Raw genomic sequence first — 25,102 nt, forward strand, 5'->3', positions numbered from 1 at the left:
TCAACCAACTGTGGATTGTGTATTACTGTACTATTTACTATTTTTTTTCATTAATGACTAAATGGCCAAATTTAATTCCAGGTAAATGTTAGAACCTCTTGGATTACAACTATAAATACATTTTTTTAATAAAAAGGAACACACAGAAATAACTATCAACAGTGTCTGAGAACAGAGACTAAGTCAATGTACGTTGCACGTATTGCAGGCAAGGCAGAGGCATTTTTTTTAAAGCTTTTGCACAGACTTCAAACAATCTTAAAAGAAATATGCAGGCCTTTACAAGATTTGACTTGCTGAAATCAAAACACCTTCCACTCATGAAAAGTCATAAGACTTCAGCTTTTAAAGAAAATAATAAAATAAAAAGAACACTTCCAGCCTTAGACCAAAAAGACCTGGAGGAGTATGGTAATTAGAGTAAACAAGCATGGTCAGGCTTGGCACCTGAATGTACTTAAGAGCAAACGCTCAAAGGGGGTGGGGAGGAGAACGACCTATTTGGTAACAAAGGTGTATTATATATACTGTGATATAAAAAAGGTATGGTGAAAATGTACCTTTTACTAAAGCTTATACAAGTTCCTTGGTCCATAAAAACTATGTTAGATTTTCATCTTCTAGTTTGATTACCTTTTACTCCAGCCACATCTCTATTTCTTGCCCATTTAAACAAAACCAAACACAAACCAACCAAACAAAAATAACAGCTGAAAAAAATCAATTTCCAAAAGTTTGTACATTTTGATGGTTTTTTTTGTTTGCTTTACTGTGGCTTCTGCACTTCAAATCAGCACTTGCAAGTAATGGGCTTTTTGAATAGTATCACTGAGTATGAAAAGTTTTCCCAAGAAACCACAAAAGATTGTTCATTTTTTTATTTCTTTCTTTTGTCAACATTTTGCTGCACTCAAGTCAGTGTACGTCCTAGCAAAAAGACGGTAGTTAGGACACAACTGTTGCTGTAGATGATGTGACATTGGTTGAATTTGTGCTGACATTTGTGTAATTCCCCTCGCTGTTTGTGTTTGACTCATTAGGGGGCACTTGGCTGGAGTTGGCTCGAAGGATTGATCCCGTCGCACAGCAATGTGGCCGTGGCGCCAGTTCTGGGGTGTAGGGCCCCGGTTCTGGGGTGTTGGTGGAATAAATGATTTCATCATTACGGACCAAAGTCACTGGAACCTGGACTGGCTGCCGGATCCCTCTCCAGCCTTCTCAGAATGCAGAAATGTCTGGGACAGCACAGAGCATACTCTCTCCACATCTGTACATAGTTTCAGCTTCTACATCCCCAAACCACACTTGTAAATTTGGAGTGAAATTCTGTCCTGTAAGTTCAAGCATTGTTACGTCCCCACTGCCATTCAACGGAAGACTGTCTACAACAGGCACGGGTATGACTGGGGCAATGACAGGGCCCATCGCCTCGTAAAATGTATACTCTGCCTTATCCGTACTAATGATTGTCCAGGAAGCACCATCATTTATCATCTCTTTGTTTGGTTCTTTTGGGCATGGAGTGGCCTGAAACTGAATTATTCTTTCTTGAGAAAGGCACAAGTACATTCTTTCTGTATCCTTAAGGTAAAATGCACATTTATGGAGCTGTGACACAGGAACATCTGCATCCAGTAATGCGGTCTGCTTATCAACTTTCCTAATTATCAATCTTGGGAGTGCCATGCCAGTAACTGAACACACAAGTTTGACTGTTTGTCCATAACGGATGTATCCCTCGCGGTCTGTGAATTCTTCTCCTTCTGATTCATCATCATCTAAGAGATGAATGTAAAATGCTCCCCACTGCTGAGAACCGGCATGGAAATTACCTCCTTCTACATGCAAGTATCTGGTACTAACTGTCTGGGATCGAAGTCGATTAAACAGAGCCACCTTTGTTCCTGAGGCAATGTATAAGTCAGCATTTTCAATGACTGCTTCTTTTTGGAAGGTTTGGAGATGACTTTTATCCGCTTGCTGAGGAACACACCAAAGTCATCACTATTGCCATAGAACATGTTTACAGACAGCATGAAGTGCTCCCTCTTGTCTGAATCAGATATATACAATGTTTTGGCCGTGCAATTGTTCTTTCCTTCCAAGTTCAGCTGCTGCATTTCTTGGTCACTATTTCCTACTCCAATAAATGCACATGGTTGAGACTCTTGTTCAGAACAACCATCGCGTTCCATTTGTTCTTTTTTTTTTCTTCCATCCACTGCCCATAAGATACACATAAGGAGGAGGGCAAAAAAACCTTTTTTCATTTCCATATAACTTCTGTGCAACTTTTGCATGAAGAATAAGTAGTTTGATCCCCTTGCTCTTTTAAATAATTTCACATAGCTTCCCTAGTAAGTCGTTTAGATGGAGGCCGCTCACCAAATTTTCTTTTAATCCACGCCATGGTACTTCAAGAACATGTTAAGGTAAGCCACAGGCTGGAACACTTCGATGCCCCTCAAAACACCTCAGCCAGTGTATCTGTATCATTCTCCTTTCCTTTTGAGATAATAATGGTTCTGAAGAACTATAATGCTTCCATTTGAATGATAGTTTCATAATTTCAATGACTCATTAACATAACAAAAGACACCTTTACCACTCAGGAAATTCCATGGGTTTTAGGAGCTGTGAGCCAGGAACCTGTCACAACAGGCGCCATCTTCCACAAACTCTCGCCACAACTCCAACCCTCCTGTGCTATTTACTATTGAAAAAAATCCACGTGTAAGTGGACCCATGCAGTCCAAACCCAAGTTCAAGGGTCAACTGTATGAAGAAATATAGAAAAAAAAAATGTGTATTGGGACTTCCCTGGCGGCCCAGTGGTTAAGACTCCTTGCTTCCACTGCAGGGGGCACAGGTTCGACCCCTGGTTGGGGAACTAAGATCCTGCATGCTGTACAGCATGGCCAAAAACAAACAAACAAACAAAAATGTGTATAAACACAATCACACACTCATCCCCTGCCAGTTCTGGGTATGAGAGAGCCCGGGAGCTGTGACTCTACAGTAATGAGTACACCTAGTACCCATATTTTGGCCTCTAATCACCATTCCCCACTACACAGAAGAAGGCTTCCTTGTTAAAAGGAGGGGCTAAGTTGGAGAAGGTCATTTCGAGGATGTGACCACTGGTTGACCCATGAGTTGGACTTGGGCAATTGGAGGCTCCTTGCCCCCTCCCCTGTCTTTGGAATATGCAGTCCACTTGCCCCCTCCCCACTAGAAGCTGCCTCCAGGACACAGCCTTGAGACAGTAAGATGTTGTTAAGACCATCTGGATTGAATACATGACTGAACCCAGTTACGGCCTCTATATAAACTTTTAAGATTCTGGCAGGCGGGTGCAGAGACCTATTTGTCTTGTAGTCACCAAAGACAAGCCTTGTATGTGAGTTCCCTTATTAAACCTGCCACCTCCCAACCTGAAGTGATCTGCCTCTTTCTTCGGTCTCTCCCTGCCCTCTGTGTCTGGGGCTCCTGTTTCAGATTTCACCTAGGAGACTCCTGAGGGTGCAAGTCAACAGGCTGGGAAAGTACAAGGTTAGCCTCACATGTCTTGTGCCAGAAAGTAAGGGGGTGATTAAAGAATGATGGGGACAAATCAAAAGGACACAGAAGCCAGCCTAAAGGGTTCCCATGGCCAAATCTGGGTTAATTTAAGGATCAAAACAAGTGACAGAAACTGATCATAACACACTGAATAGATTAGAAATCCAGGAGTCTAGATTATATTAATAAATCAGTTAATGAGAGTTTAATGAAAAGCAGATATTTTCATGAACTCAAAGTACCACTCCACACACTACTTCCTGATTATAATGGAAAAAACTAGTAACTTTACAGTGAAAGGTCTAGCAGACATCATATGGGTCCAGTAATCAAAATTAACATCACCACAAATGGGATAAATAAAACTGTATGCCAAAAGAGCACATCATCACTTTTGTGATATTCTGGCCAAAGATGCATAAGCTGAATCTAATCACGAGGAAATATCAGACAAGTCCAAATTAAGGGATGTTCTACACAAGAACAAAAATAACTAGCATGTAATCTTCTAAAGTGTCAAGCTCATGGAAGTCTGAGAAACTATTCCATACTGAAGGAGCCTAAGGTGCTATGATGACTAAACGCATTGTGTGATCCTAGATTGGATAATTTTGCTATAAAGGACATTGTTGAGGCAATTGATGAAATGTGAATGGAATATGTGGATTAGATGGTAGTAATGTACAAATATTAATCTCCTGATTTTGGTTGTTATAAAATGATTGTGTAGAAAAATATCCATATTTGTAATAATATACACAGAAGTATCCAGGGGTGATGGGGCATCATGCTAGTCTCAGAATTCAGGGAAGGAAAATCCTTTGTTACTGTACTTGTAACTTTTATGTAAGTTTGAAAATAATTGTTTCAAAAATTTAAGGGGGGGATTGTAGAGTTACCTTCCTGTGTAATTATGAAATTAGCTGCTACTAAGACTTTTTTTTTTTTTTTAATTTTATTTATTTATGGCTGTGTTGGGTCTTCGTTTCTGTGCCAGGGCTTTCTCCAGCTGTGGCAAGCAGGGGCCACTCTTCATCGCGGTGCGCGGGCCTCTCACTATCGCGGCCTCTCTCGTTGCGGAGCACAGGCTCCAGACGCGCAGGCTCAGTAATTGTGGCTCACGGGCTTAGTTGCTCCGCGGCATGTGGGATCTTCCCAGACCAGGGCTCGAACCCGTGTCCCCTGCATTGGCAGGCAGATTCTCAACCACTGCGCCACCAGGGAAGCCCCTACTAAGACTTTTGTACTGGTTAGGATAGACGTTTCTTAATACTTCAGATAATCCCTGAAATCTCAGTGGCTTAGTGCAAAAAAGATTTCTCACTCAAGTGATGTCTAACAGAGGTCAGGCAGTCCTTCATCTTGTAGCTACATAATATGGAACAGGTGGCACCCATAATTCATGGCTAGAGATCACTGTGGAAGAGGAAGGAGTCACTTGGAATATTTTTATGGGCAATGCCAGGAAGTGGTGCACATAATTTTTGTCCTCACTCCATTGGCCAGAATTCAATCATATGGCTCCAATCCATATTGGAGGATGTGAACGTAGTCTTCTTGTGTGCCCATAAAGAGAAAACAGTGTGTTGACCATATAGCAGTGTTTCTGTGATACTCTTAAAACATCACTTCGATAAACTTTCTCTCATGTGGTGGAGACTAATGAATTTAAGGGCCTACACATTGATTAAAGTTCTCACCACATTTTATTTATTTTATGAATGCACTCTCTGATAACTTGTATGACCTGACATTAGAAAAAGAACATTAGGTTATTTTTCTAATACGGTCTTTTTAATAAATCTGAAGACTCACCCCAATTACAATTTTCTTCCTGTGTAGAAGGTATGATAGCAGTTTGAGCATTGATGATAGCCATGGCTACAACCATCACATTTATGGATTTTGTTCTGCATAGATGTTTAATGATTGGGGATACCAGAGGTATCTCTGGAATCCTTGCCATGCATGATACCAATAGAGTCCATCAACAGTGTAGGAAAACTGATGTCTTCCAAGAGTGGAGTGCTAACTGTAGCCCTTCCTGTAGCACGACCTACATGGATTGGACATAAATAAGTGTGCATGCTGTTTCCTAAGACTTGAGGTGCAAATGAGGCCCCTACAACACTGTGCTATATTGTCTGTTGGTCACATGACATCATCACTTCTTTTTACGACTGAATCTGTTAAGGGCGCCTGTATTAAAAGAGAAGACAGGAACAGCATAGCTCAGAATCCCCTTCCCCAGATGTTTCTTGGTTATAGTTGACCATTGAAAAGGCACTCACGTGAGACTTAGGAAGCATAGGAAGAAAAGGCATTATTCTCTGGAGGCAATTGCAGGAGGAATCGTGGACAGGCATGAGCTTCCAAGCATCCAAGTGAGCTTCTTAAGAATCATCCAGGGAATTCCCTGGTGGTTCAGTGGTTAGGAGTCTGTGCTTTCACTGTTGAGGGCCCGGGTTCAATCCTTGGTCGGGGAGCTAAGATCCCACAAGCCTTGCAGTGCGACCAAAAAAAAAAAACAAAAAAAAAGGGATCATCCATATTGATGCTGCTGTGAGTGCAACTGCTCTGTATGCTGAGACACAGCTGTCATGCCAGCCAGGTGCAAAGGGAGCTTAGCTACTGAGGCTATTCTAGACCACAGCTTAGTTCCTTTTTCAGGCGCATTTGCTTTTGCTTTTTGTTGAATGATTCCAATTATAAATAAAGCTTTTAATACTTAAAAAAAATATATCACCCATATTGGTACTATAGACTGAGATAGCTTGTGGGGCTTTCCACATCTTCAGCAGCTTCAGAGAAAACCCCTGAGTATCACTCATGTTGCTGCTGTAGACTGAGATTCTTGAGATTGGCAGCAGCTTCTAAGAAAGCTCTTGAGAACCCAGTTTGGCGCTGCAGGCTGGTGTTGGCTTTCCTGATCAACGTTCCCTTAGCTCTTCCAAACGTGTGCGTGCCTCTTATTGCCTATATTAAAAGCATTCATGCCTGCAGAAACTAACACAACGTTGTAAGTCCACTATACTCCAATAAGAATTATTACTCCATGGGAATGTCCTGGTGGTCCAGTGGTTAGGGTTCCGTGCTTCCACTGCAGGGGGCACGAGTTTGATCCCCGGTTGGGGAACTAAGATCGAGCATGCCATGCGGCAGGGCAAAAAAAAAAAAAAAAAAAAATTACTCCCCCCCCTCCCCCCCCCCAAAAAAAGCATTCATGCCTAGAATATACAGAGTGGCATCTGGTTCTCTACTGAACCCTGACAGGTCAATTACTGACCATATGTATAGAATTTCTGTCCTCTTGTGCAGACTCTGATGAGTAAGAAGGTCTGAACTATTATTCAAAATAAACTCTTCACATGTATATGGTTTTCTTTTCCTCATGCACCTCTGATGAATAAGATGAGCTTCACATGAAGTCCTTAATATCTTTTTCCTATGTATGGAAGCTTCTCTCCCATGTGGGTTCTGAGATGGACACGAAGATCTGAACTCCAAATAAGCCCTTACTCCACTCATCCCATTCATGGCTGTTTTCATTCTTATCACATTCATTATATTTACAGGATTCATCCCCTGAGAGAACACTCAGATGAGTGTGAAAACTCAGCTATATGCAAAAATCCTTTCCACACACATAGCACTTGTAGGGCTTCTCCTCCTTATGGACTCCAGTGAATATGAAGGTATTTGCTCTCTCTGAAGCTCTTTCCACTGCTATTCACAGTAAGTCCTCCCTCCTGAGTGAAAACTAAGTGGACTTGAGGAATATCACTTGAACTGAACTTGAAGAAACACTTTGCAGTTTCACCTCATTTTAGGATTTCTCTCCAATGTTCACCCTCTAGTGGACACGATGGGAGTTCTGGGCAAATCCCTCTCCACATTCCTCACTTGTTTAGAATTTCTTTCCTATACCCCTGAAACACAAATAAGTGACCTAAAGCCAAATCTCTTACCATGCACACTATACCTGTAAAACTATTATTCCCGTGTGAATTCAATGATGGCTGTAAGAGATGACTCCCTCCTAAAGCCCTTACCACATTTATACTGTTTTCTCCCTGAGAGAACAAATTGATGTCTGGGAATATATGAGCTGATCAAAATCATACCAACTATGTTCTCTGATCATAATGGAATCAAACTAGAAATTAAACTAAGAAAAAAACCAGAAAACTCTCCAAACATTTGGAAATGGAATGAAAATAAAAATACAACATATTCAAATCTAGGGGTGCTGAAAGGGAAATTCATGCCACTAAATGTTTACCTTAGTAAAGAGGAAAGGTCTCAAAACAATAGTCAAAATCCCACTCAGATAACTAGGAAAAGAGCAAAATAAATCAAAAGTAAGCACAAGAAAGGAAATAATAAAGAGCAGAAATAAGTACAATTAAAAACAGAAAAATAACAGAAAATCAATGAAACAGAAAGCCGATTCTTTGAAAAGATCCATAAAATTGATAAGCTTCTAGCAAGACAAAGACATTACCAATATCAAGGATAAAATGGGGGATATAATTACAGATGTCGCAGCCAATAAAAACTTAATAAAGGACTTCTATGAACAACTCTATCCAGGTAAATTCAACAACTTAAGAGAAATAGACCAACTCTTTGAAAACCAAACTACCCAAATTCACCCAATATGAAATAATCTCAATAGTCCTATAACTATTGAAAAAATGTAATCCATAATTTTAAAACTTCCAAAAAAAGAAATCTCTAAGCCCAGATAGTTTCACTGGAGAATTCTACTAAACATTTGAAGAAGCATCAGCACCAATTATACACAATCTCTTCCAGAAAATAGAAGCCAATGTTATCCTGATACCAAAATTAGAGACAGTACAAAAGAAAGGAAGAAAGAACGAAAGGAAGGAAGGAAGGAAGGAAGGAAGGAAGGAAGGAAGGAAGGAAGGAAGGAAGGAAGGAAGGAAGAAAGAAAGAAAGAAAGAAAGAAAGAAAGAAAGAAAGAAAGAAAGAAAGAAAGAAAGAAAGAAAGTTTATTTAGTTTGTAGCTAAGTGAAAACTTGAAGCAATCATAGAAATGTGACTGTTAATTATGTTAGGTGTGATAATAGCTTTCTGATTTTGTAAAAAATAGTCTATATTTAAGAGATGCCTATAGGTGTAAGAGATGCCATCAGGGATTTGCTTTAAATTATTTCAGCATGTAAGATAAAAAGGAAAAAGGGATAGATTTAGCAAATGTGGCAAAATCTTGACCATTATTAAATTTGGGTGATGAATATATGGGGTCCATTGTATTTTCTCTTTTTGATTATTTTGGACGTTTTTCATAATTAAGAATTAAAATCTTGAATTTTTAAAGCCTGAATTTTACCAATACTGCTACTTGTGTGAACTAGGGCAATGGTTTAACCTTTCCTCATGTTACAATGGGAATAATATCACTTACCTCACTGAGGCTTCAACCTAGTAGGAATGGTGATCTTGAAGTATCCCTCAATGGATGTTAAGCTCTCTTTGTAAGAGTCATATCCCTTCTGAGAATGGACAAGATGTTTAACCAAGAAAGGAAATACTACTTCCTGGAATTTACTGAACTATCCTCCTTCTGGAAAAGGAGAAGGCAAATATGACAGAAGAGCCCATAATACTAGGTCAGTGGGGCTGAATGGAGAGCTGAATTCCCACTCCCCACCTCCCCACCTCACTCCCACCACCCACAGAGGTGAGGCAGTCCTAGGCAGTGCTCTAGGCTGAACGGGGACAGCTGAACTTTCAGCAGCAAGGAGGTAGAGGCAGTTGGCCCTCTGCCACCCCCCACCAGCTCCCCCACTCCCACACACACAGTGTCAAAAGGGCCCAGAGGGAAGGTGAACTTCCATTCCCATTTGGACCTGTGTACTACACCTAAACAGGTGACTTCCTGCCAAAAAAGATCAAATGGGATCCAAAGTCTTGCAACATTGTACCCCAAATATCCAGGATACAATAAAAAAAAAAAAATCACCCATCATACCAAGAGCTAGAACAATCAGAACTTGAATGAGAAAAAACAATCAACAGACATCAATACCAAGACAATTTAGATGTTGGGATTATCTGAAAAGGGTTTTGAAGTAATTACATAATCCTCCTTTTTGTCTCAGCTAGTTTGAGTTGGGTTTTCTATTTCTTACAACTGAGAACATCCTAACGGTTATAAACATCCATGAGCTCCAGTAGCCCACCCCAGTGTCTGGTGTTGGCCCTGGATTTCTGATGGTAACATGAAACTTGAGATACCATAGAACTTAAGTAACCAGTGTCCTGGAAGGTAAGGTCCAGAAGAAAAAAAAATGTGGGAACAACAAGGTCCTACAGTATATAGCACAGGGAACTCTACTCAATATTCTGTAATAACCTATAATGGAAAAGAATCTGAAAAAGAATATATATATATATATATATATATATATATATATATATATATATATATATATATATATATATGAATTACTTTGCTGTGCAGTTGAAACTAACACAACATTGCAAATCAGCTATACTCCAAAAAAACAAAGCAAAACAGCTGTGGGAAACTGTCCACTACCTCCAGTAAATATACACCTGAGTAAACCGTTCAACCAAGCAAACTTGAAAAATACAGAAGCATCTGAGAAGCATGGGGTGCTGTCCAAAATGCTCTGTGCCTTAACAGCTTAGTTCAACATCCAAAATGCATATTATAATATGTTCCCCCTTCTTTGTAGACCCCTTGCCAAGAAGCTTTATGGAATGAAAACCAAGTTTCTCTTTTTCCATTCAGTCTGTTCCTGTCACCAAAGACCCAACAAAAGAAAAATAGTGAAACTTACACCATACACAACTGATGGTACACTGTCCAGAGAAAGTCTTAAATGATGTGATAAAAAATAGAGCCCTGGGCTTCCCTGGTGGCGCAGTGGTTGAGAATCTGCCTGCCAATGCAGGGGACACGGGTTCGAGCCCAGGTCTGGGAAGATCCCACGTGCCGCGGAGCAACTAGGACTGTGAGCCACAACTATCTGAGCCTGCGTGTCTGGAGCCTGTGCTCTGCAACAAGAGAGGCCACGATAGTGAGAGGCCCGCGCACCGCAATGAAGAGTGGCCCCCACTTGCCGCAACTAGAGAAAGCCCTTGCACAGAAACGAAGACCCAACACAGCCTAAAATAAATAAATAAAAATTAAAAAAAAAAAACAAGGAAGAAGAGTATTACTGAGTTTAAAAAAAAAAAAATCGAGCCCTTTACTGCTTGAAAAGTGAAGCTGAGGAGGACAGGAGCCAATGGCAAAAATCTAACACTCAAATTGTAGACTGCATGATTTAACATATTTTTATTAAATTATCATTTCCTTGAATTAATTTTTAAGGCTTCTTCCAAGAATCCTTTTCCTAGTACAATTTATCGTGACTACTTGGGATTGAGCTCACTAACATTTTCAAATGTTTGTCCTATTCCTCTCCTTCAAGTGAGACAAAGTCCAGGGCACCTGCTCTGTTCGGCACTGGTTCCAGGTCACGGTCATACAAGCAGTAAACAGACTTCCTGTCCCCATGGAGCTTATATTCTAGTGGACATGGATTTTGTCATGTCCATCATTATACTTTTCCTAAAGTCCTGATGGTACTTCTCATTTTTAAAGCTTCTCCCCCGTGTAGATTCTATTGAATGTAAAGGTTCTGACTGAAACCTACTGCACCATCCTTACAAGGTTTCTCTGCTGTGCATTCTCTTGAGAATTGTGACATTTTTGGCTCTGCTGGACACATTGGCCATACTCATACAACAAACAGGTCTCCTCCAATGGAATTCGGATGACTGTAAAAAAAAAGCAGCTCCCTCTTGAATGCTTAAAATACAACATTTTATAAATAGCCCCTGTTGTGGGCGTTTTCTGATGAAAATGAGAAGTCTACATTCTGAAGAACACTTTTATCACACTCTCTGCGTGTACTGGATTGATCACCACTATGGACTCTCTGATGAACCTGAAGACATGAACTCTTGCTAAAGCCCTTACCACAGTCAAAACATTTGTAGGGTTTCTCTCCTGTATGGACCCTCCGATGGGCCTGAAGATGGGAGGTCTGACTGAAGCTCTTCCCACACGTGCCACACTTATAGGGTTTCTCTCCCGTGTGGATCCTCTGATGAACGTGAAGGTACGAGTTCCAGATGAAGCCTTTCCCACATTCTTCACACTTGTAGGGTTTCTCCCCTGTATGGACTCTCTGATGGGCTTGAAGATGGGAGCTCCAACTGAAACCCTTCCCACACACATCGCACGTGTAGGGTTTCTCTCCCGTGTGGACCCGCTGGTGGTCTTGAAGATGTGAGCTCTGACTGAAGCCTTTCCCACATGTGTCACATCTGTAGGGCTTCTCTCCTGTGTGGACTCTCTGATGGGCCTGAAGATGGGAAATCTGACTGAAGTCCTTCCCACATGTGTCACATCTGTAGGGTTTCTCTCCCGTGTGGACTCTCTGATGGGCCTGAAGATGGGAATTCCGGCTGAAGTTCTTATCACACACATCACATTTGTAGGGTTTCTCGCCGGTGTGGATTCTCTGATGGGCTTGAAGGTTGGAGGCCTTACTGAAGTCTTTCCCACATACCTTGCATTTATATGGTTTCTCTCCAGTGTGAACTCTCTGAAGAGGACCAGAGCTCTGACTGAATATCCTGTCACACGCCTTCCATTTGGACGTTTTGTCTTGAGGGTAGACTGTCTGATGGGCTTGAATTTGTGATGTCTCATTGAAGCCTTTACCACACAACTCACATTTCCAGGATTTCTCGCCAGTGTTGTCTACACAGTGACTGTTGAGGTCCAAGCTATGACTGGAGCCCTTCCCACACCTGCCACCCCTACACAGATTCTCCCCCGGGTGAATGGGCTCATGAGTGGGAAGGGAGGAGTTCTGATTGAAGCTCTCAGCAGCACACACCCCACATCTGTAGGGTTTCTCCCCTGGGTTGGCTCTCTGACGGGTCTGTGGATGTGAGCTCTGACCCAAGTCCACCCCACACTCATCATTCCCACTGCGTTTCCCTCCTCTGTGAACACTGTAATGAATGTGAAACACTGAGTTATACGTGGTGCCCTTCCCACACTCACTACACACATGGGGCTTCTCTCCTACATGCAACTGCTGATGAAGTTCCACATCATAGCCAAGGCTGACATCTTTTCCAGTCTCATCAGAGGTCTGCTCTCCTGAGTGGATGATGCTATGCTGGGATGTGTTCTTCACAAAGTCTTTTTCATGATTATTGTGGCCACAAGCCTTCTCGCTTTTGTGTACTTCCTGATTGCCATGGTGATGAGAGATCCTTCTCATGACACAGTGATCACACTGACACAGTTTATCTTTTATGTCAATTTGCTGACACCTACTCTGATAATTCTGTGACTCTCTCAGATACATTTTCCTCCAGAAATCCCAGGAGGTCTGAGTTGGAGACTCTTGATTTTTGATACTTGTGGAACTCTCCCCTTGAAGCTTTCCTATATAGTTCTCATCTTCAGGAACCTGAGTAGACTCTCCTGACCACGCCTCACAGGAGGAATCATCTTGTTTTGGCAACTTCTTGCCTTGCAGCTTTATCATTGAGTCCTGAGTTCTGGTTAATTTACTTGTAAACTGTTCCCATATCTGCCAGCACATAAGGCCTTCATGTAAAAGCTGTCTTAATCCTGCTTCTTGAAGAGTCTCTATCTCATTTTGGTTCCCGTGTCCTGGAAGGATAAAGAGCATTCAGAGATGAAAGTGAGGACAAGTTCAGGGACAAAAAAATATTTCACAGGTCGACCGTGCTGGGAGACCCTATTCAACCAGTGGAGAGTTCAGCTGGACTCTTAGTTTTTTCATGCTTACGGAAACAAAGAGCTGATAAGTAGCCTCCTATTCACTACGTGTTAATGAAACTCATTTAGAACTAATATACCGAGACTTATGTACGAGGTCAAAATTAGAAATACAGTGTTACAGAGCAGGGGACGTGCTCAGCAAAAGTGAAAAGAAAAGATTTGCAAAGGGAAACATCTCCTCTGTCCTGATAATGAACCCATGAGATGATAACTTTATTTCCTTAATTTAGCCATTATATGCACATGTTAATACATAAGCTAGATATGAGAGAATTCCTCTTTATTTCAATGATGTCCTAATATATAACATTCAACTTGTGAACATTATAACTGGGAATAAAAACTAGAAAACTTATTCCCTTAACTGACACATCCTATGGGAGTAAAAAATCCTATGATAATTATTGCCACTTAATTTGGCTGAATTTTCTGATAAGCCTGAATGGCTAATATTATCTTCCAGGTTTTGTAGCTATGAATCTGCAGATACCAAAAGTTGCTGTGGTAGCCAGCATCCAAGACAGTCCCCAGGAGGTATCCACACCCTATTGAAGTCCCCTTCACAACCTTTCAGGATTGGCCTGCGAAGCCAACAGGATATGGCAGACGGGATGGTATGTCACTTCCAAGGTTATGTCATAAAAGACACTGTGATTTCTGCCTTCTACTCCCTTGGGTGTAATTAGCTTGGGGAAACCAGCTGCCACGTTTTGAGGACATTCAGGCAGCCCTAGGGAGAGGCCTGTTTGGCAAAGAACTGAGGCCTCCTGCCAACAGCCAGGGAAGAACTGAGGCCTCCTGTCAACACCCCTGTGAATGAGCCCATCTTGGAAGCACATCCCTTGAGGCCCATCAAGCCTTCAGAGGATTGCAGCTCATGCAGACTCCTTGAGATCTTATGAGATCATGAGCCAGAACTACCCTGCTAAGCTGCCCCCAGATTCCTGACTCACAGAAACTATAATGCCTGTAGTTCTAAGCTGCAAAGTTTAAGAGCAATTTGTTATACAGCAATTGATGGCTAATACAAGTACCATAGAAATCAAAATTAGATTAGACATTCATCAGAAGATTAACAGTGTTCTGAAATAATCCTTTCATCATACTGATATATTCTCCACTCATGAGCTGTCTGCAGGAGTGGACAGTGAGATCCACTTAGCACCATTCTCTGTGAGCTGCAAGGACTCAGACCTGCATGGTTCTCACCTGAACACCCAGCTACTTGGGTTTCTGGCTCCATCACCCAAAGCTTCTCTTTTCTCCCCAGCTGTAGTATCATATCTAATTTGAAAGGTTGATATCCTGTGAAAAAGAAATGGCACATGTGTAAGGTGAGTACACTAAAGGCAAAATTTTTAATTCCAATGCTATAGTCTTTATGCACTGTAAGTAGTATTTTTCCAAATTCTGATCGTGACCTGTTGTAATAAATACCTCTTATGCTGTGATCTGGTAGACAAATACACAGATGTACATCACCGAATCGAGGGATCGATGACTCGATCCTAACCACTATCTACTTTTATCACATCTCCTTTCATGCCTTAACTCACAATTTCTGTTGCACTATATGCAGTTCCTGACAAGAAACTATGCTATTCCGTCCTATTTCATTAAATGAAATAATGACGCAATTTGCTAATTGACTTTAAAACCCCACCAAGATGTCGCAACTACAGTTTGAGAAAATAGACAAGGTAGAGACGAGATGTCCCACTGGGATGAGGAAATTCAGGCCCCCAGATTCAGGGAAGCATTTCAAGAGCCCCAAGTCTTAAATGTTTGAAACCAAGGCACTCCTGAGGGTTGACACTGAGTCACAGGGTGCCCGTCCTCACCCACTGAGACCAGGTTCTGGAAGTTCTCCAGCATCACGTCTCGGTACAGCTTCCTCTGGGTGGAGTCCAGCAGCCCCAGCTCCTCCTTGGTGAAGGTCACAGCCACGTCCTTGAAGGACACTGGCTCCTACGACATCAAGCACACACACAGCCTCAATCTTATGATCAGTGGCCACTGGGAGAGGGACGGCACTTAGTGGGTGGAGAGGGTGGGTGGGAAGTTGTTCTAGATCCTGGGGACCTTGAGTCTACCTTATGTAGTTTCCTCCTCTTCTCCATCACGCATGTTAATGCCACATGCTAAATATTGAAATATATTTATGATCATTGACTTTTTTTTTTTTTTGGCCGTGCCTCGCGGCATGGAGGATGTGGGATCTTAGTTCCCTGACCAGGGATGGAACCTGTGCCCCCTGCAGTGGAAGTAAGGAGTCCTAACCACTGGACCACTGGGGAATTCCCTTATGATAGTTGCTTTAAAATCCTGATCAGATGGATGAAACTTGAAGACATTATGCTAAGTGAAGCCAGCCAGTCACAAAAGGATTATGTGTGTGATTCCACTTATATGAGATACCCAGAGTAGTCAAATATATAGAGACAGGAAGTAAAGTGATGTTTGCAAGAGATTGGGGGGTGTGGGGGGATAGGGAATTACTGTTTAATGGGTATGAAATTTCACTTTGAGAAGATGAAAAAAGTTCTGGAGATGTGTGGTGGTGATGGTTGCACAACAGTGTGAATGTACTTAATACCACTGAACTGTACACTTAAAAATAGTTTGAATGGTAAATTTTATGTTATGTATATATATATTTTGAAATTATTTTATTTTAGGCTGCACTGGGTCTTAGTTGTGGCACACGGGATCTTTAGTTGCGGCATGCAGGCTCTTAGTTGCAGCATGCAGGCAGGATCTGGTTCCCCGACCAGGGATTGAACCCGGGCCCCCTGCATTGGGAGCGTGGAGTCTTACTCACTGGACCACCAGGAAAGTCCCTGTTATGTATATTTTCCCACAATAAAAAATGTCCATCAAGAGGTGAATGAATAACCAAATTGTGGTATATCCATACAATGAAATACTATGCAGCAATAAAAAGGAACAAACTGTTGACCTGTATTCAAAAACATTCTGATGAACAAATGAAGCCAGACACAAAAAGAGCATATACCGTATAATTCCATTAAGGTGAAACTCAAGAAACGATGAATCTGATCTGTAGTGACATAAAGTAAATCAGTTATTGCCTACAGTCAGGGATGTGGGATTGGGATTAACTGGGGCACCAGGTAACCTTTTTGGTGATGGAAATGGTCTACATCTAGATTGTGGCAGTGGTCACGTGGGTATGTATATTTGTCAAAATTGATCAAATACATTTATTATATGTATATTACATGTAAATTTTACCTCAAAATGATTTTAAAAGATACAATTAAGAAAACAAATTGACAAATCACAGAATGGGAAAAAATTACAGTACGTATATCTAACAAAGGACTTGAACTCACAAAACATAAAGAACCCCTCAATAATAAAAAGTAGAAGCCACATTTTTAAATGGGCAAATGACTTTAACAAACTTTTTATAAAGGATATGCCAATTGCAAAAACCCATGAAAAAGTATTCAACGTCCTGTATCATGAGGGAAATACAAATTACAGTCATGGTGAGATGTCATTTCATTAGAATGGCTAAAATAAAAAAGATCTACAACACCAAATGACGGCAAAGAGGTAGAACAAACTGGAACTTTCATGCACCATTGATGAGTTGTTAAATGGTACAAGCACTGTGGAAAACAGTTTATATTCACCTACCACTTCTAGATGTTTATCCAAGAGATAGGAAAACATATGTCCTCAAGACCTGCACAGAATGCTCATGGGAGCTTTATGCATTAACAATTAAAAGCTGCAAACAACTCAAAGGTCCTTCAAAAGGATAAGCAAACTGATATATTCATAAAATGGAATATAATAAAAAGGAGTGAATTATTGACTCCTGCAACAGCACAGATGAATCTCAAAAACTTTATGTGGGGTGAAAGAAGCCAGACACAAGAGTACATACAGTATGATTTCACTGATTATATTTAATTTGAAAACAAGTAAATCTAGTGATATGATGACAGATCAGAACAGCAGATGCCTCCCAGGGGTAAGAAACTGTCTTGAAAGAGACATGACAGAACTTTTGGGGGTAATGTAGGTAATGTAAATGTTCTATTTCTTGTTTTGTGTAGTGGGCTAATGCAATTATACAACTTGCAAAATGGGGTATACAACTGTCATTGACCTGTAATTTTTGTAAGTAAATTACATTCAATTTTTAAAAGCCCTATGCAAAAGTGTTATGAATCAAAGCAAAACTTATTTAGAGGTACAGCAGTCTGTATGCTTAACTGTAGCTTCTGAAATGTTAGACAAAAAATAGAAACCCTTCTCAGACAATACATAGAAGAACGCTGAGTCATAAAAATTCAAGTGTTAACATTAAGTGAAAAAATAAAATTGAAAATTATACATATACTGTGATTATAATTATATTAAGTATAACTGATTTACAAGCAGTGTAGTAGTTTGGGTTTTTAAAATTTCTGATATCCATGGATTTCTGTACTCTTATTTGTGAAATGAAAATGATAAAATAAAACAAACCAAAACCAAAAATAAAAACTAGAACCAATAAAAAAGCAAGTACCTGGGAATTCCCTGGTGGTCCAGTGGTTAGAACTCAGCATTTTTACTGCAGTGGGCTCGGGTTCGATCCTTGGTCAGGGAACTAAGATCTCGCAAGCACGCATGGCACGGCCAAAAAGAAAAAAAACAAAAAGGCAAGTACCTGGCATATAACGAACACATGTTTTCTTCCCTTATCCTTCCCATGGGAGAGAAAAAGGATGTGTCTAATCTTTGAGAAAAGAGATGTAATTTTAAGAGATAAAACTCAACTCACCTGGAACTTGGTCATTTTCTCCAGCCCCTTCTGGGGAAGGGCAGAGTCCTGGGAAGACACAACTGGCAAAAGAGAAGGAAGCCATGAGACGTAGGTCCAAGCCCAAGTGGTGGCTCTGTGTGAATCACCAGCCCCCCAGCCAGGGGCTCCTGTGCAGTGAATAATCTGCTCAAATCTAAGCAGCAAGGCTCACACAAGAGTCCCTTGTGGTGGCTCCCAGGGTTCACGGTCATCATTCTTGCCCTGGGTATCAGGGGAAATGAAAGGCAGTGGAATGTACTGGTACGAGAGTGCACTCTGGGGCCAACAGGTCTGGGGTCAATCCTGGTACTGCTACTGTGACATAATATACTGGTTTCCACCCCCAGCTCCTGACATGGGGCTCCTGAAATCCTCGTAATTTCCTGGATGCTAGGAGTGTCTTTTGTTCTAATGAGGTGACTCTTGGGGGGGCTCCTGGATGGCGACTGGTCAGCAGAAAGACCAAAGCTTGATTAGATGGCTTGGAATGTTCAGCCGCACCCCCTACTGTCCAGGGAGGGGAGAGGGACTGGAAATGGAGCTAAGAGTTCATCATGCCCAAGTGAGGAAGCCTCCATAAAATCCCAATAGTATGGGGTTCGCCTTACGTCATATCCTTTATCATATCCTTTAACAAACTAGCAAATGTTAAGTGTTTCTCTGAGTTCTGTGAGCCGCACCAGCAAATAACTGACTCCAAAGTAGAAGAGTCTTGCAAACCTCTGATTTGCAGCCAAGTCAGACAGAAGATGTGGGTAACCTGGGGGCCTTCTACTTGCAAATGGCATCTGAGGTGGGGGAGGGCGATCTCGTGGGACTGAGCCCTTAACCTGTGGGATCTGAAGCTATCTCCAGGAAAAGAGTGTCCGAATTGAGCTAAGTTGTAGGGCACCCAGCTGGTAAAGTAGAATTGCTCGGCGTGGGGAAAAACCCACCCACATCTGGTGTCAGAAATGTTGTGAAGGTGCTAGGAGTGTGAGAATAGAGAGGAACACAGAAGAAAGACTGAATTGTTCTTACAGAGCTACTAATGCTGCTTAAGTTAATTAACCTCCCTCTGCCTCAAATCTGTCACCTGCAAAATGAGAACAGTTCTTCCTTACAGGATTGCTCAAATGTGCGAGTCAAACGTGTGAATAGATGGAAATGTATAACTGATTCCACTTCAGAAAAGCAGGTAAATATTATACATCATAAAACTGCTCTTGCAAATGTCCTTTGCCATCATTTCCAATAAAGGGGTCTTTTTTAAAAAATTTATTTTATTTATTTATTTTTGGCTGCGTTGGGTCTTCATTGTGGTGCACGGGCTTCTCATTGCAGTGGCTTCTCTTGTTGGGGAGCATGGGCTCTAGGCACGTGGGCTTCAGTAGTTGTGGCATGTGGGCTCAGTAGTTGTGGCTCACAGGCTCTAGAGCACAGGCTCAGTAGTTGTGGTGCATGGGCTTAGTTGCTCCGCGGCATGTGGGATCTTCCCGGACCAGGGCTTGAACCCGTGTCCCCTGCATCAGCAGGCGGATTCTTAACCACTGCGCCACCAGGGAAGCCCCAAGGGGTCTTTTTTAACATCCAGATTTCAGAGACTGTACAATGCTTTGTCTTAAGAAATTCACCTTTATCTCTGACAAGTCCATAGTTCTGATTGGCTATATTACTTAATAATTTCTGGCCCTGTAATGATGGTTCATTGATACCAGTATCTGGTTTTGTAAAAGGTATAAATACTTGCGACTTTTCTTCATGCAGCCAGAAGAGTCTCAATGGCACATCCCCCTCTGCCATGCTGACTGTAGTAAAGAAAAACTATTTTAAAATATGACTGCTAGTTTTATTTTTTCATTTTAAACAAAAGTCCGACAGAATGTCTCAATGAACAATACTGTAGTGGCCATAACAGATCCTAATTTATAAGGGTGCTTTGGGGATTAAGTGAGCAAGTCCAAGAGCCCTGAATAGGCAAGTCCATCCAGACAGAAAGTAAATTAGTGGCTGCCAGGGGCTGGGAGGGCAGCAAGTGAGAAGTGACAGCTCAGGGGCACGGGATTTCTTTTGGGGATGAGGAAAATGTTCTGCAATTAGCCGGTGGTGATGGCTGTACAACCTTGTGAATATCCTAAAAACCAGTGAGTTGTATACTTTAAGGGTGACTAAAGCAGACTTTAGTATACTAAAGGGTGACTCTTATGATATGTGAATTACATCTCAAGTTAAAAAATAGGGGGAAGAAAAGGCCTTGGCTCAGGCCTGGCACATAATACAAGCTCTCAGCAAGTGATGGTATGATGATTATTGCTCCCATTTAATGGATGAGGAAGCTGAGGATTCATGAGATTAAGTTACTGATAATCACAGAGCTGGTGAGACCTGACTAACCTGAAATCCAACTGACTCCGGAGACCGTGCTCTTAATCCAGTCACTGTGTCTCTAATCACAAACACACAGAAGAGATGGGAGGGGTGTCCTTGGGGAGGAGAGAAAGGTACACACTCTGCTGAAAGTGACCTGCTGAGCACTCTTCTGACAGCTCTTTGCGTCTATTTCCACATCTATACAACAGGGATAAGGAGAATATCGAGCTCATAGGGGTGACAAGAGGTTTCAGTGAATACATGCAAATAAGCGTTAAATGCATGATAGCGCCTCATGTTCGTGGGTCCTGCTGCTTTAGGCAGAAGCACTCCTGTAGGGATAAGACCAATGTATCCGCTCCCCAAAGCTTGGAAGACAGATCATTCATAACCCCCAACTCGCTCACGCTGGCCCTATACTTGCTGCACTCTCCTGCTCTGCTCTGCTCAGCAACACGGTTTTGCAAGCAGACCTGACATTTTGCCGTATTTAGGAGAAGAAAGCAAGTGGGGTCTGGGGTGCCTGGCTCAGCTCTGCTCGCCTCTCACCCTTCAAATCCAAGTCCCCAGAAGTCTTCTATCGCCTGGGGGAGGTTGAGAGGATGGTGAGCGGTGAAGCATCTGTTTTGCTTCTGAGATGATTAACACACTTTTTTAATCCCAGCGCCTAGAATATAATGAGTGCTCAAAACACATGGAATCAAAGGATGACTGAAGACACACTTTGTCGGGCAAGGATCAGACTGGTCCATCTCAGAGGTTCCTCTGAGCTGTAAAATTCTGTGGCTGTTCCTGATTGGGAGGAGGAGAGGATGAATTGTATCTTCCAATTTTTTCCTCTGGGTTTCTTTTTTTTTTTTTCTGGCCATGCCGCACACCTTGCAGGATCTTAGTTCCCCACCAGTGATTGAACCCGTGCCCCGTGCAAGTGGAAGCGTGGAGTCCTAATCACTGGTTTTGCTCAAGCAACACTAAGGTCATCCTTAAAAGTAAAATACTCACAGACTTTCCTGGTGGTCTAGCGGTTAAGACTCTGTGCTCCCAATGCAGGGGGCCCAGGTTCGGTCCCTGGTCAGGGAACTAGATCCCATGTGCCGCAACTAAGACCCAGCGCAGCCAAATAAATAAATAAAAAGTAAAATATTGATAAAAGGAATAATTATGGGCTCTGGATAAGGCAACCCCTATTGATTGATTGATTGATTGATTTAAAAACATTCATTCACTCAACATGATCAGGTATTTACTCAAATGTCATTGTCCTCAGAGTTCTTCCATGGACATGCTTTACATACTTTAAATCCCCTGCTCCACCGCTTCCCTTCTTCTCCAGTTCACTGCCCTTTTATTAGGGTCATCCCTCTCTATCTTATTAATGTACATCTTATTTTTTTGTTTTTTTTTGGTCCATGCCTCGCAGCATGTGGGATCTTAGTTCCCCGACCAGGGATCGAACCTGGGCTCCCTGCAGCAGAAGCACAGAGTCTTAACCACTGGACCGACAGGAAAGTCCCTAATGTACATTTTAGTTATTCATCTTGCTTATATCAATCCACGTTTTTGCAGTGTAGGCCGCATTGTTTTAGTCTCTTTCTCCAGTGCCTAGAACAGTTCATGGCATGAAGCAGGCACTCAACACAGATTTGTTTAAACAAACAAAAAAAGGTGAATGACTGAGGGGACTTCCCTGGTGGTCCAGGGGTTAGGACTCCGTGCTTCCATTACAGGAGGCGTGAGTTCGATTCCTGGTCAGGGAACTACGATTCTGTCTGCCACGAGGGGCAGCCAAAAAAAAAAAAAAACAAGGTGAATGACTGAATGAGTAGTTGATAAAGATACATCCTGTATTATATTAGCTGAGCGCTTCATTACTATTCACCAGGTTCTTTCACTCATTCATTCATTCAACAAATACTTACTGATTATCTAGCATGTACCAGGCACAATTCTATATATTAAAGATACAGCAGTGGATAAAATCCCTGCTGTCATGAAGCTGATATTATAGTAGAGGATAGGTAATAAGCCAACCAACAGATAAGTATATAATGTGCAAGCCAGTGGTAGACACTGCTAAGAAAAATATGGCAGGGAAAACGGGGATGGAGAGAGATGGGTAGGTGCTATTTTAGGAAGGACGGTTTCAATTCTAGTGCTATAGTTCCTGGGTGAGTGACGTTGTGCAGATCAATTATCCTCTTGTGCCTCATTTGTAATAACATGGGGATAATAACAGGGATGTTTTGAGGAATAAATGAGTTAATACATGAAAAGCACTGGAAACTCTGCCTGAGTTGTAATAAGCTCCCAATAAACTCCACCAGGTTATTGTTATGACTTGGTGATGAATACAGAAATGGTGCATTACTCCTGGTTTGTTCTAAGTAAGTTTGTTTTAGGACATGAAAAGCATTACCAATAACTGTATATCAACTTGTAAATACTCTGAAAAGCTGTGGCTTCTGAGTATAGCCAAGAGTGAGTGAGATAAAGGAGAAGTAATACCTACGTGGATCGTTTTTATTGTTTTGTCACTTAATCCATTTTCAGGAATTCAAAAAACCATCTCTCAGAGCTGCAGGCCCCTGTAGCCATCTACCAACTGAACACCTGTACCAGCCACAAACACTTAACTGAATAACTTCTCTCTGTAAACCTTGTCACGGTGCTGGGCACACTGGAAAGAATACAACACAGTCCCCAAAACATAGGAATCAAGACCGATTGGAAACCATGAGCAAATTAAATTCCAAATGAGAAACAAAATCCATAACCTTCTTTAACTGCAACTCTTTCAGGGGGCCCCCTAGCTTTCTCACTAGCCACCATTCTCCTAGTTACTATGTGAAAACTTTGGAACTGTTAATGTCCTCTCTCTCTCTTGACCTCTATATATTTATGATAATCTAGTATAAATCGTCTTCACTCAAGGTCTGGATTTTGTATTAAAATACTCAAGCAAAAAAAAAAAAAAGGAGGGTGGATTATGTAAGATTGACAAACGGTATACAACAGTTGAAGGTTGACAAGGGTTGATGGCTATGTGAGAATTCATTATATTATTTCCTGTATGTTTGTGCTAGAAACATGTTCATAATTACAAGTTACCAAATATAGAAGTACTACAAGTATAATAAAATTTTTGAGAAGCATAGAAAGATATATATACAAAGAAATAACTAAAGAGAAATACATTAACATGTTATAGTTATCTCTACATTCTGGTTAATTATGGATAATTATTGGCTTTCTTCATCTATTTCTCGTATTTTCTATGAAGAGCACAAATTACTTCTATAATCAAAATATGAATGTGACATCATATAAAATTACAAGAAATTAATTAGGACTTCCCTGGTGGCGCAGTGGTTAAGAATCCGTCTGCCAATGCAGGAGACACAGGTTCGAGCCCTGGTCCGGGAAGATCCCACATGCCACGGAGCAACTCGGCCCATGAGCCACAACTACTGAGCCTGCGCTCTAGAGCCCGCGAGCCACAACTACTGAGCCCACGTGGCACAACTACTGAAGCCCGTGTGCCTAGAGCCTGTGCTCCGCAACAAGAGAAGCCACTGCAGTGAGAAGCCCGCTCACCGCAACAAAGAGTAGCCCCTGCTCGCTGCAACTAGGGAAAGTCTGCACACAGCAACAAAGACCCAACACAGCCATAAATAAATAAATAAATAAAATTTTTAAAAAAGAAATTAATTAAATGAGCACAGCCTTCAGGTCCCCTAAGGTCCTAAATTATTACCAAGCGACCCTCCCTCCTTCATTCACAGGGGTTATTTACCACGTTAGGGCTGAAGGAGAGTGTTACCCAACCGACACGCAGCAAACCCAGTCTACTGACACCAGGTGGTGTTGAAGGAAAGTACAGCATTTACTGCAGGATGCCAAGCAAGGAGAACAGGCAGCTCATGTTCAAAAGACCCAAACTCTCTGATAGATTTCAGTGAAGGGTTTTTAAAGACAGTGTGAGGGAGGGGGGTCACAGGTGTGTGATCAGCTCATGCACAATTCTCTGACTGGCTGATAGTGAGGTAACAGGGTGCTGTTTTGGGAATCTCAATCATCAACCTGGTTCCAACACATCTGGGATATACCTGCTGGTGGTCAGCATGCACTTAACTTCCTCCACCTGGTGGGGGGTTTAGTATCCGCAAAACAACTCAAGGATGTGGCTCAGGATATTATCTCTAGCTCTTGAGGAGGAACTAAAGGTCCTCCCTGACTTTGTTTTATGGCTAAACTATTATTTTTGTCTTGCTTGACTGTTTTCCTTTGTTTCTGCGTTTTCTCGCTTATCTGACTAAATTTGCTCTTTGGAACTCAGGGAAGGCCTAGGAGACTAAAGCTTTTTTATAAACAAGAGGTGAGGGACACATGGTGGGTAGGGGAGGTCTGTCCCCAGGAAGGCCCCAGAGTGTCCCGCTCAGTTTCAAGAGTATGGCTTAAAGGTCAAGAACGCAGGCTGCCTGGGTTCAAATTCC

At 41.8% G+C, this 25,102-nt stretch overlaps 2 protein-coding genes and 1 pseudogene across 6 annotated transcripts in view; all 3 read right to left on the bottom strand.

The window, feature by feature from the left end:
- Positions 1 to 724: 724 nt before the first annotated feature.
- Positions 725 to 4,495, bottom strand: LOC309648545 (recombining binding protein suppressor of hairless pseudogene; annotated as a pseudogene). The gene has a single exon. The product of its transcript is annotated as a recombining binding protein suppressor of hairless pseudogene (transcript).
- A 6,375-nt stretch (positions 4,496 to 10,870) lies between these two features.
- On the bottom strand, positions 10,871 to 20,002 carry ZNF233 (zinc finger protein 233). Of its 2 annotated transcripts, XM_082438686.1 has the most exons (5): positions 19,986 to 20,002; positions 18,240 to 18,301; positions 15,277 to 15,403; positions 14,645 to 14,740; positions 10,871 to 13,303 (listed from the first exon to the last, which is right to left on the bottom strand). In XM_082438686.1, exons 2-5 carry the CDS (start codon positions 18,252 to 18,254, stop codon positions 11,430 to 11,432), a joined length of 2,112 nt encoding a protein of 703 aa, XP_082294812.1. In that variant the 5' UTR covers positions 18,255 to 18,301; positions 19,986 to 20,002; the 3' UTR covers positions 10,871 to 11,429. The 2 variants fall into 2 exon arrangements, with proteins under 2 accessions (XP_082294812.1, XP_082294813.1); XM_082438687.1 differs by lacking the exons at positions 18,240 to 18,301; positions 19,986 to 20,002 and adding an exon at positions 16,452 to 17,978.
- The window catches only part of ZNF227 (zinc finger protein 227), a 32,654-nt gene continuing 25,863 nt past the window's right edge, over positions 18,312 to 25,102 (bottom strand). For 2 of the 3 annotated variants that reach the window (XM_082438638.1, XM_082438636.1), the window contains one exon: positions 18,312 to 20,047. The gene's annotated coding sequence lies outside the window, so the exon portion shown is untranslated. Of the gene's footprint in view, positions 20,048 to 20,086; positions 20,723 to 25,102 lie in introns of those variants that run through there. The other variant, XM_082438637.1, reaches the window with a different exon arrangement.

This window comes from Balaenoptera physalus, assembly GCF_965194825.1.
Source record: "Balaenoptera physalus genome assembly, chromosome: 19".
NCBI classification, from domain to species: Eukaryota; Metazoa; Chordata; class Mammalia; order Artiodactyla; family Balaenopteridae; genus Balaenoptera; species Balaenoptera physalus.